This window comes from Drosophila navojoa, chromosome 5, assembly GCF_054131105.1.
Source record: "Drosophila navojoa isolate 15081-1374.11 chromosome 5, UAZ_NAV_1.0, whole genome shotgun sequence".
Taxonomy (NCBI): Eukaryota; Metazoa; Arthropoda; class Insecta; order Diptera; family Drosophilidae; genus Drosophila; species Drosophila navojoa.
The window spans coordinates 12,776,610-12,788,442 of record NC_142893.1 but is presented as its reverse complement, the minus strand read 5'-3'; the positions used below and the strand labels follow the sequence as shown (position 1 = coordinate 12,788,442).

The 11,833-nt window shown below is 41.6% G+C and overlaps 4 protein-coding genes across 10 annotated transcripts in view; 2 read left to right on the top strand and 2 right to left on the bottom strand.

The window, feature by feature from the left end:
* Liprin-gamma (liprin protein kazrin) overlaps positions 1 to 8,243 on the top strand; it is a 55,797-nt gene extending 47,554 nt beyond the window's left edge. For 5 of the 7 annotated variants that reach the window (XM_089262697.1, XM_089262693.1, XM_089262691.1 and 2 more), the window contains 7 exons: positions 24 to 84; positions 157 to 842; positions 906 to 1,067; positions 1,212 to 1,356; positions 5,257 to 5,368; positions 6,723 to 6,746; positions 6,813 to 8,243. In XM_089262697.1, coding sequence (XP_089118823.1) covers positions 24 to 84; positions 157 to 842; positions 906 to 1,067; positions 1,212 to 1,356; positions 5,257 to 5,368; positions 6,723 to 6,746; positions 6,813 to 7,244 — 1,622 coding nt within the window. In that variant the 3' untranslated portion in view covers positions 7,245 to 8,243. Of the gene's footprint in view, positions 1 to 23; positions 85 to 156; positions 843 to 905; positions 1,068 to 1,211; positions 1,357 to 2,876; positions 3,023 to 5,256; positions 5,369 to 6,722; positions 6,747 to 6,812 lie in introns of those variants that run through there. The other 2 variants (XM_089262696.1, XM_089262698.1) reach the window with 2 other exon arrangements.
* Positions 8,230 to 8,556, bottom strand: LOC115564927 (uncharacterized). The gene has a single exon (XM_030389776.2). It carries the CDS (start codon positions 8,554 to 8,556, stop codon positions 8,404 to 8,406), a length of 153 nt encoding a protein of 50 aa, XP_030245636.1. The 3' UTR covers positions 8,230 to 8,403.
* Positions 8,557 to 8,938: 382 nt separating this feature from the next.
* On the bottom strand, positions 8,939 to 9,561 carry pgc (polar granule component). The gene has a single exon (XM_089262704.1). It carries the CDS (start codon positions 9,559 to 9,561, stop codon positions 9,355 to 9,357), a length of 207 nt encoding a protein of 68 aa, XP_089118830.1. The 3' UTR covers positions 8,939 to 9,354.
* An 81-nt stretch (positions 9,562 to 9,642) lies between these two features.
* T3dh (Type III alcohol dehydrogenase) lies at positions 9,643 to 11,622 on the top strand. The gene is made up of 5 exons (XM_030389775.2): positions 9,643 to 9,787; positions 9,845 to 9,929; positions 9,992 to 10,366; positions 10,423 to 10,564; positions 10,625 to 11,622. Exons 1-5 carry the CDS (start codon positions 9,648 to 9,650, stop codon positions 11,365 to 11,367), a joined length of 1,485 nt encoding a protein of 494 aa, XP_030245635.2. The 5' UTR covers positions 9,643 to 9,647; the 3' UTR covers positions 11,368 to 11,622.
* The last annotated feature ends 211 nt before the right edge of the window (positions 11,623 to 11,833 follow it).

The following is an 11,833-nucleotide window of genomic DNA, read 5'->3' as shown; positions in this document are numbered from 1 at the left end:
CCGAATTTCTGTATCTCTTGCAGTTGGCACTCCCAAGGAGCGCAGCCCCACACTCTCGCCCCTCAATTCCGGCGCCTACTCCAGGTAATTGTGTGTGGATGTGACAGTCTCTAGTTTGCCCACTCACCTCTCTCTCCCTCTCTCATCTCCCCTCAGATCTGTGGAGCAGCTCTCGCCGGACGCCGAGGGACCCGGCGGCGCTGGCGCCATGACCCGCAAGTTCGGCAACAAGAGCGGACCACTGGGCGCACGCAACGGACGCGGCGGCACCTGGGGCAGCATCTCGCGCGTGTTCGCACGCTCCAGGAACAAGAGCAAGGCCATGTCCGCCGACGGGGTGAGCGAGTACAGCGACTACTCGTGGAACCCGCTGTCCGAGGAGGGCTACGCCGAGAAGCTGCGCCTGCTGCGCGAGGCCTCCCAGCTGCCCATCGAGCGCTGGCGGGCCACTCAAGTGCTCGCCTGGCTGGAGGTGGCGCTGGGCATGCCCCAGTACAGCGCACGCTGTGCGGAGAACGTCAAGAGCGGCAAGGTGCTGCTCGAGCTGAACGACGTGGAGCTGGAGGCGGGCCTGGGGCTGGCGCATCCCATGCATCGCAAGAAGCTGCGCCTGGCCATCGAGGAGCAGCGCCGGCCCGAGCTGGTGCGCTATCCGCTGATCACCCAGCTGGGCCACACCTGGGTGGCCTCCGAGTGGCTGCCGGACATCGGCCTGCCCCAGTACGCGGAGCCCTTCCTGCAGTCCCTGGTCGATGCGCGCATGCTGGACACCCTCTCCAAGAAGGAGCTGGAAAAGTTTCTGGGCGTGACGCGAAAGTTCCATCAGGCCAGCATAGTACATGGTAAGCTCGAAGCCCGAAGCTCCTCATCAGTTCATCTGGCTAATGCATTGCTCTCACTCCTAGGCATTCACGTCTTGCGCATTGTCAAGTACGACCGGCAGACGCTGGCCATGCGGCGCGTGCAGTCGGAGACTGTGGACACCGATCCCATTGTGTGGACCAACCAGCGCTTCATACGCTGGGTGCGCTCCATCGACCTGGGCGAGTATGCGGATAACTTGAAGGGTGAGTTGCCAGTGGAATCAATGGATATATGTATATCTGTTGCATAATAATAATGAATGTGCCATTGGCTTGAGCACACTTGTGCCGTCCGTGTCCAGTTTCAATGCAATCCCACTCAATTCGTGTGCACCGTTCCCATTGCAGACAGCGGCGTTCATGGCGGTCTGGTGGTGCTGGAGCCATCATTTTCGGGCGATACCATGGCAACGGCTCTGGGCATTCCGCCGTCGAAGAACATAATACGACGGCATCTAAACACGGAATTCGATGCTCTCATCCTGCCCGCAAGGTGAGTGTGTGTGTGTGTGTGCGTTCTCCCCCAGCATCATCCGTGGGGCACAGTCGCATCATGCGTGATGGGGCTTGTGTCCATCCCCCTTACATAGAGCCCTGTATTTTGGTCTCGGTTTCAATTGCGTTGCCGAGCACCCGCCTCCCACACTCTCTATCTCTCTGTCTCTCTCTCTCTCTCTCTCTCTCTCTATCACATCTACTGTACTATGCATAAGTATGTAGCGTTAAACAGCGTTTTGATTCCTTTTTACCCCATTCGATTGGAATTTCTATTGTTTCGTTCACATTTGATTGGTTTTTGGTTTTTCGTTTTTGTTGATTCCGGATTTTTGCTTTTTCCCTTTTTGTCTGCATTATATTATAGCCATTGTCATCATGTACATGCTCGTAACTCGAATTGTTTACCGCTATATTGTGCTCATTATTCTGTTGATTTGAGTTGATATCATATCATTACTGCATGCTCCATCATGAACACAATCATCCACATCATCATCCATTACATCACAAATGCTTTATCGGGTCTATAATTATATTACGTATGGGTATGGAGATTAGAGTTAAAGTGGATTGATTAAAGAATTACATATAACTATCAGTCAATTTTAAATAATCTTTTGGGAAACTTTATTAGGAGTAATTTATAGCATAGTGTTTTCTGTTATGTATATTTTCAATATGTCATATAACTATAATGTCATATATATAACTATATGGGTTACATATAATCCTGCTCTGAGCTAATTGAGCAAAGAGCTCTTAGTTTAGCCGGAAGTATTTAAGGGTCTAGGCTATATTTACGATTTGTGTACCGCTTCTTCCATCACTCACCTCATCCAAAGACACCCACACATACACAAACACAGACACGAGCATTAGAGTGTCATACGCTTCTCTTGATTTCCAAATGATTTGCATATTCTCGTACATCTCATCAGCTCAGGGCTCACAGTCCCTGTGCGCCTCGTAGCAATCATCCAGTAAAGCAGTTTGTGGAGCTAGTCCCGAGATTATTGTTGTTGTGTGCCTAGTTGTTGACTGAAGACAATTCATTCTCTTCCACAGCTACATATATATACATACATATATATATATATATATTCATGCGCCGTCATACGTATCCATATACTAAACTAGCTGCATCATATATTAGCTATAACTAGTGCTGTCTCTGTCTTCGTCTCGTACAACAGTGTGTGTCAGTGTCTGTGTGTGTGTATGTATTATGTAAACGAGATATGTATATGTGTGCGTAGGCATACATACATACGCGCATATATGTTATAATCACATACATGCATACGACGTGCGGCGTGTTTGTGTGCGTGTTTTAGAGCATGTCTGAAATGCCGTCAAATAACGCACTAATTGGCTTGTGCCTGCTTTTCTCTCTCTCTCTCTCGTTCTTTCTCTCTCTCTCTCTCTCTCCCTCTCTCTTTTCTCTCTTGCAACATCTCGATATATTTATATAAATATGAACATATTTTCTATTTTGCTCAACGCCCAACAATGCAGATACATAATATACTGTCAAATGGAAGAATTTCAAATGGAAAACTCCCGGCAATTGGCCAAATTGCAGGGCCATTAAGTCGAAAGTCGAAAGTCGAAAATCGAAAATCACAAATCAAATTGAAAATAATCAAAAAAAGAAAAGAAAACGAAACGAAACAATCCTTGTAATCGCCGTGTGTATTTGTAATCAATTGTAACTCGATGGGATTCAACTCGATTCAATATTTAATTGTATTTAGCTAAGCTGATTGGTATTTCTAGAAAGAGAACAATAATTGGAGCACAGCGCTAATCAAATCAACATAATTAACTCAACTTACTCTTAGTCTAGCCAAAGAATTACCAGATAAAAAAAAAAATGAAAAGAAAAACCGAAACTATAAATCAAAAGTTAAGAAAAATGAAATCTCTTATGCATAAGCATCGAAATACTCGTAGGGAAACGTAATCAGAAAAGCCCACCCTGATACCCAAGAAAATCTATAAAAAATATGAGAGTGAAATACTATAGCTAATAAATAAACAAATACCACATATCGAACAAATCTGAGGAGCTTTGCACTATCTATCGATATGTCCATATTATATATACATACATATATATACATATGTATACATATATATTCTATACAAACGAGTCTCCAGAATCGATGTATGCTTTGCAGCTAACTTAAGATCGCATTTACCACACAAAAACACATACTATATAGATATATACGTATTACACAACTAAAATTTTTGCATTTAAGCCAATAGAGAGCAACGCGCTATATATGTATATAGTATTTGATTGTATCGATATCGATGTTATTTGTCAGAGATCACACGCACACGAATCAGATCTTCAGAAGTGTTTAGGTATAGTGGGCCAGCGTATACTTGGGTAGAGACTTTTTTAAGTAGTAGCAAATGCGATTTGTTTATAGTTTTATACATACATATACATACACAAATTTGATGTGACAACAAAATAAAACTCTATATGTTAGACATATATACTACGTACATACATATACATATATGTATAACTAACGATATCATCATGAGAGCACACACACAAACACACATAACTGGGTTTGTAACTGATGTGGACAGCCGTCCACTGTGATACAGCACACATAAAACTGAGAAGTACTCACATACATAAATACCAAAAAATATATATATAGACATACATATTCAAATGCAATTATCTGCGAATACGTATACGAAAACTCACAATTCCGAACCGAGATTTTCATTTCTTGCTTAAGTAACCAATAAGTAAACCATACACAAACATACATACACATACATATATCTATACATACAAACATTAGCTTGTTTTCCTCTCGATGTTGCCTACTTTTGTGCGCCAACTGCATTTCGATACCTAGATAATGCTCGTAGTACAAAAACTCTTGGTATTTTATTTTCCTCAGTACAAACCCAGTCCAAAATTTCCCTCCACTATCCCAAAAGCCTCTTGACTGAGTCATTTGTTGAAAAAAAAAAACCATACTGAACAAAATAAAAATGCAATGTCAATTGTAAGTAAAACTTCAATTCAATTATTTTGGGTAAAGCCTAGAAACATTTTCGTCTAATATGTCTATGTTAATTTGTAGAACTTAGCCTATGCGTTGTCATCTCTACATACAAATTCCAATTCCTGGCCCCTACCCCCATATCATCTCAATCTACATACATAAGTATATATGTATATCTGTTATATATATGCATATATTTATCTTTGTTGTTTACGCTACAAGTAGTCAATTATGCTAAATACAAAACTATTTATCAATATACACCGATTCTCTGCATTTATTAATCGTAATTTCCTTTCTTTTGTCTCTGTCCCGTTTCTTTTCTACTTTCCATATTTGTCATCTCTTTCTTTCAATTGTATCCAAACAAAACAAAAATCAAACTCAACGGCTTGTTGTTGCTATCCTTGTCTTGATTGTTTACGATAATGCATTATACAACACTACAACAACAACAACAACAACCACACGATGTATGCCTACAACAACTACAACGACTACCATCACTACTACTACTACCACTACAACATTGCTATGCGTGCGTGCTCGCGCGTGTGTGTGTGTGTATATGTGTGTGCTTGCCTTTTTCGTCTGCCTGCCTATGCCCGCCTGCCTATGCCTCTGTCTCTGTCTCTGTCTCTCTGCTGCTGTCGCTGTCACTGTCGCTGCCTGCCCCGTTATTTCTCTCTGTGTGTGTAATATTCATTTGTGCCAAAAATGCAACAAAATTGTCCACATGCACAAACACAAATATACACACACTCCCACACACCTCCACACTCCACACACACACACACACACGCACACCTAAACGAAAACAATCCGGTTGTATTGCAATGTTTGTTGTGTAGAGCAACTTTGGGTCAAGGCATTCGTTCCGGTTGCGGCATAGTGCCCCTGACTGGACCCGGCGGACTGCAGCACTATGCCACAACAGATCGGCGATCGAGCGGCAGCTTGCGGGTAAGTTCCAATCCAATATCATCAGGTCTTGCATACGATACATATATCAATATATCTCTCTATATACATACATATATAACTATCGCTATATTGTCTGCACACATCAAAATTGCGATTTCTACAATTGAGAAATGATAAAAACAAAAACAAAAACAACAAATAGAACTCCAGTTTCTGCCTATGTATTTATCTTAGCCTGATTTGACGTGAAGCTTTTGTTGTCTACTCTCTCTATATACCATACATACATATTTCTTTTTCTCTCTATCTCTGTCACTCTCTGTGTGTGTATATGCCTTTCTAAACGTTATCGCTTCAAGTACTTGTGTAGAATGTCTAAGGAACATAGTAGTATTTACTTTGTATTCGTTTAATTTACATAAACAAAACAGACAGACATTTGCCCACTTCTCAAAGTACTTTGAGCACACAGTACAACAATGCTTCGACACTTAAGAGTACTTAGTATTAATAAGCCCAACACACAAATTGTCTCATAAATATATACATACCTATATTTATATTTAGCTAAGGTTAAGCATTTCATTATTTTCGTATAAATTACCTATACTTTGGCATGTTTGAGTGAAGCTAAATAATTGCGTGGACCACAAGAGATAACGTCCCGAAACGAATCGCATCATTAAACATTTTAGATATGCTACAACAAATTATTTAAAAATAAATTAGAAGAAAACAGAAGCAGCTGAAAAGTGAATAAGAAATTTAAATTAAATTATAAATTTGCATGTGCTTTCTTTTTTTGGTGTTGAAAAAATGCCAAAAAGAAAAAAGATTATAGCTAGAAATAAGCTAGTTCAATTGTTTAGGGTCCATTATTGTATGATTCGACAGTGTTGAAAAGCGCACATTTAGTATTAAAAAATGTTTAATCAAAAAGTAATAACTAATAAAAATAACTAATATTTGAGCAGCCTAAGATAGCTAAATAAAAACAAGCATTTATAATAAATACACAATAAAAATAATATATATATAATGATTTATATATATACATAATATTAAATAATCCCCATACACAACTCGTAGTTATTGCAAGTAAGTAACAATTAATTAATGCGCATTTTGCGAAATGCACCCAATATGGAAGTTAATTAAAATAAATATAAACTGTTTAAATTGCGATTTTTTATTTGATTTATGACAAATTCATGAATTCATTATTAACGGCATCAGAAGTTTCACGACAAATCGCAGATAAATGTTAATTGGCAAACAGGTGGGAGTGGGTCGAATGGGAGGGGTTTGGTCAGCTGGTTATCCATAGCTAAATTGAAATTCATAACTAATCCAGCACTTTGTTCTCTTTTTGTTCCTCTCTTTCGCCCGACAGATTTCGGCATGGAAAGGATCTCAGGTGAGTGGCCAGCCCCGGCAAAGGTGCTCAAGTTTATCAGCTAATGATCGTTTCGTTCGTTCACAGAGTTCTCTGTCAAAAGCCTTTCGCTTCAACAGCAAACCCCATCGCGCCGGCGACCGCAGCTCCTTCGGTAACTCCACCTCCCCAACGCCATCGTACAGCAGCAGCGAGGGCGGCGGAGGAATATATGCTACCATAGGTCCGCAGCAGATGCAAATGCAGTCGCATCATCACGCGCATCAGCCGCATCACTATCTGCCGCCACCCACAACCGCACCGCCGCCGCCGCCACCGGGCTCCAGCTACGGCCCTCCGCCGCCCGGGCATCGCGTGAGCGCCCCACCCCTCGCCAGCATCCTTGATAGCCACGGACTGGACTCGCATCTGCTCTACGAGCAGAACAGCCGCCGGGTGAAGAGCATCAGCGACATAGGCGTGGCAGCCAGCGGCAGTCTGGGCGGCATATCCGCATCATCGGACTCACCCGAAGCATGAGCATGAGCCGCGTAGGGTCCTCAAGATTTCATTTCATATATGTTCCAAAGTGATAGGTTTAAGAGTCGAGATAGAATTTGGAGTGCAGCAACTCCTCATACGTTGATGGCTACCATGACCCACCTGTAAAGGCGTTAAGGTGAACAGAATAAGTACATTACGCAACATACATACATACATACATACATACATACATACATACATACATGCATACATATATCAAGTCAGCAACAAACACAACAAACACTATAAGCATAATTGATTAAATCAGATTTCCAACAGAACAAACTCATAATTTATTAAATAACACATAAGAGAAGTAAGTTCTATGCACGCAATTACGTAAGACAAAATAGTAAACATTTAATTAATTGAATTAATTAACCACAAAGCGTGTTGGTTGTTTGCCGTAAACCAACTGCAACTGCAAACAATTTAACTTTATTAGCCTAATCAAATCTGTATTAATTGTAAATTCATTTGGAAATTAAATTTAATTACAAAAGCAAACTGCGAAAACGTAAAATGCAAAATGCAAAATGGAAAATGGAAAATGCAAATTGTGAATTAAAGTCCCCTAGCATTGGATTTGAATGAATACCCCAAACTAAGCATAATTGCAATTTAGATAAATTCAAATTATTTTGTTAAGCGCCCCAGCTGACTAAACTAACTAACGTAGCTAAGCAATTGTGAAACCTAATTCAATTCGTATTGTGCAAATTGTAAATGGCTATAAATCTAAGTTTAGTATATAAACATTTAATTCCCGCAATTCTATGTAAAATCCGCAACACGAATCAATTCAGGCAAAAGATTAAACCTAATCCGAAATAGTGAAAGAATATTTATATATATACAAATCTGATATCCTTCCTACCTATACAACTCCTAAAGCATATATTGTATCAATAATATGAGATGTTTATTTTTAAGCAGACCAATTTAACTCTAGCATTACAGGTAATATAAACGAATAAACGAATGATTTCAAACGTGTTTAATTTGCATATTTTTACTCGAACTTGCGATGTTACAAAACTAAAACTTCAACAAATTGCATTGTCTCCAGACCGAAACATTTCACCGTGACCAAAATTTTGTGTGTTTGTGCATCCCGAACGGGTTTCTGCTCGATGCAGCTGATGGGCTTGCGCTGCTAGCGGCGATCCTCGTCGTTCTCGTTCCTCGGCCGGCGAGTTGTATGGGGTCGTCCCTTGGGCTCCGGCACAGGCTCGGCGGCAGTCAGGGTGCCAAGGCTACCGATCATAGCCAAAACTCCGAAAAGTAGAAACAAATTGAACCACTTCATGGTGAATTCCGTTTGTAATTCGCAGCTCAGTTGGATGCTAACTGATCGCCAATCCAATGTGGTGCCCCTTTTATGGTCGGGCTTATGCAAATGACGCTGGGAAAGTCTGTCAACATCGCTTAATGTTGCTCATGTTCTTAGATCAAGATGTCCGATTTTTAAAATTTAGTTGTAAATCTCGTGTTAAATATGGGCGGACATACATTTAGGTAATTGGCTGCAATCGCAATTGTTTTTCCCACTCACGAACAGCGAAATTGTTTTGCGTCGCGACGTGGGATTAATGCTGACATGCTGACAAATCTATTTAAATGCCAAGCTTGACATTTACATTTGACTTATTGCTAATTATAGCGATTCTATAAATACATATATATACATATATATCTATGATAACTGTAAATTTGTACATGGGAGATTGTTCTAAATTAAAGTGATTACTGCATCACTGGAAGCACAAATACTGTTCAAACGAAATTACATAAATAACAAAATTAATTATAAATTTATATATGAATGTATCTAATCACAGCATTACGAAGTGCTTGGTCCATCGAGAATTGAAATATGTATGTATATGCATATGTATATATAAACATAATCGTTTCGAATAGATTACAATTGATGAACGAAATTTCGAGCGGAGTCTGTGCTCCAATTAATTAAATAACCTAACGAAGGATATTTGGTGATATTGCGACGACTGTACAAACATCTTTCTTAACTAAAGACTGCATTTATCAAAAATGCTGTTGACTAAACAATAATCACAAAAAATTGATTTGACGCTAATTATATTTAGAGCTCCATTGGCGAATCGCATTGCAGAACTAGCTTCTCGCGCAATATGAGCTCCAACTCGTCGGCCTCCTGCTCACGTCGTAGCTCCTCACTAATACATTGCCACATGCTCTCGAATCCACAGTCCCATGGGCAGTTGCTGAGCTCGCTCTCAATTAAGCTCTCGTCAAAGTTCAAGGAGTATTCGTGCTCGTAGTCACACATTTTTATTGGTTTGTTTAAGCTGCAACAGAAAGAAAGGAGCTGTTATAAATATCGATAGAGAAATGATTTCGATTATTGCATCGGCAATGCCAATCGAAGTGGACAGCCCCGCTGGATCTGTTATCAGTTGCAGAGCACAGCTGATAGCATTTAGATCAACACAACTGTTTCTGAAGATGTCGCGCAAGAACGTCTTAAATTTGATCAACACAATCGTGGCCAACTCGTAAATAAATATACATAACGTATATTTCTGCAAACCATCTCATTTGATTACTTTTAGCTGCAAGTGTCCAGCCCATTCCCACAATTATGGATCAGCTGCAGCAGCCACAACACAAACGGGTCCAAACGAATACGCATTTGAGGTAATTACGGAGTGGGCAAAGTCCAAAGTCTATAAATGCTTATCATGGTTTTCTATGGACAGATGTCGGCGTCTACTGTGCGCTTTGGTCCAGGCGTAAGCACAGAGCTGGGCGCTGACCTGCGCAACTGGGGCGCAAATAATGTTTGTCTGGTCACAGATAAGAATGTGGCGAAGCTATCTTCAGTTCGTGTTGCCCTGGACTCTTTGGCGCGCCATGGCATCAACTACCAGGTGTACGACGAGACGCGTGTGGAGCCCACGGATGAAAGTTTCTGGCATGCAGCTCAATTCGCGCGCCGCCATGAGTTCGATGCATTCGTGGCCATTGGCGGAGGCTCTACCATGGACACGGCCAAGGTGGCGAATCTCTTTTGCTGTGATCGCGAGGCAGAGCTGCTTGACTACGTCAATGCGCCCATTGGGCGGGCCAAGGAGGCAAGCGACAGCTGTTCACATATAGATTTTTCGGCTGATTTTCTCTCTTCTCGTAGATTTCTGTTAAGCTGAAGCCACTCATTGCGCTGCCCACAACGTCCGGAACCGGCTCGGAGACCACTGGAGTCGCAATATTCGACTATAAAAAGTTGCACGCCAAAACGGGCATCTCCAGCAAACATCTGAAGCCCACATTGGGTGAGAGCTGCACACACGAGTCGCCAATTGCATGAGCTAATATTTGTTTCTGTTGCGCAGCTATTGTTGATCCTTTGCACACTTTGACGCAACCAGAACGGGTTATGGCCTTTGCTGGATTCGATGTGTTCTGCCATGCCCTGGAGAGTTTTACAGCAGTCGACTACCGCGAGCGCGGTCCAGCGCCTGCCAATCCGAGTCTGCGGCCCACGTATCAGGGAAGAAATCCCATTTCGGATGTGTGGGCGAAATTCGCTCTGGACATAATAAGCAAAAACTTCATAGATGCCATCTACCAGCCCGACAACCAGAAGGCCCGCTCCAGCATGCATCTGGCATCGACTATGGCAGGCGTTGGCTTTGGCAACGCAGGAGTGCACCTCTGTCACGGTCTGTCGTATCCCATATCGGGCCATGTGCGAGATTACAAGCCCGCTGGCTACTCGGCTGACCATGCCCTAATTCCGCACGGTCTCTCGGTTGTGGTCAGTGCACCGGCTGTCTTTGAATTTACTGCCTCCGCATGCCCCGAGCGCCACTTGGAGGCTGCTCAAATACTTGGAGCCGATGTGAGCGGCGTGAAAGCTGCTGACGCTGGCCGCCTGTTGGCGGACACTGTGCGCGGCTACATGCAACGGGCGGGCATAGAAAATGGCCTCCGCGAGCTTGGCTTTTCCAGCAGCGACATCCCAGCTCTTGTCGAGGGAGCTCTGCCCCAGGAACGCATTACCAAAATGGCTCCACGCGCACAAACCCAAGAAGATCTAGCTCGACTTTTCGAGAACTCAATGCAGGTCTACTAATTATAAATTTGCACTTACCTAAAATTTTTTTTTTTTTTTCACTTGACAGCAGTGCAAGTCGACCTAACGGATCTTCTCAATGAAGTTAGCCGCATAGGAAAAGGGCGTAGGGATTTCGATAACTTAAGTGTATAATCGAAAGAAGGAATTAGAAAACGAGCAATCGTAAAAGGATATCGATTATTAAATTTCATCTAGTACGCTGTTAAGACAATTTCGAAAATGGCTTAACAGCGGCAGTCAACTATAAATAAAGTATGTAATGTATATATTTGAATTATTATCAAATTATAATAAAAATTCATATGTATATAGAATATGATGATTTTCTAATCTGATTAGGACCACTTTCCGTCCATTTAGGAACACTGTTGCTCACTATAAGCTTATTTTAATTACTAACTCATATAACAGTTTTTAGAATTTTTTGATTTAAGTTGAATAGCTCAAGTTTCTCTTGTATAAG

Excerpts from the sequence above, each read along its gene's own strand:
- pgc (XM_089262704.1), bottom strand. The coding sequence starts at position 9,561 with ATGTGTGACTACGAGCACGAATACTCCTTGAACTTTGACGAGAGCTTA.
- T3dh (XM_030389775.2), top strand. The coding sequence starts at position 9,648 with ATGCCAATCGAAGTGGACAGCCCCGCTGGATCTGTTATCAGTTGCAGA. Across the intron at positions 9,788-9,844 it reads AACACAATCGTGGCCAACTC|CTGCAAGTGTCCAGCCCATT; the intron begins GTAAATAAATAT and ends GATTACTTTTAG. Across the intron at positions 10,565-10,624 it reads ACATCTGAAGCCCACATTGG|CTATTGTTGATCCTTTGCAC; the intron begins GTGAGAGCTGCA and ends TCTGTTGCGCAG.
- LOC115564927 (XM_030389776.2), bottom strand. The coding sequence starts at position 8,556 with ATGAAGTGGTTCAATTTGTTTCTACTTTTCGGAGTTTTGGCTATGATC.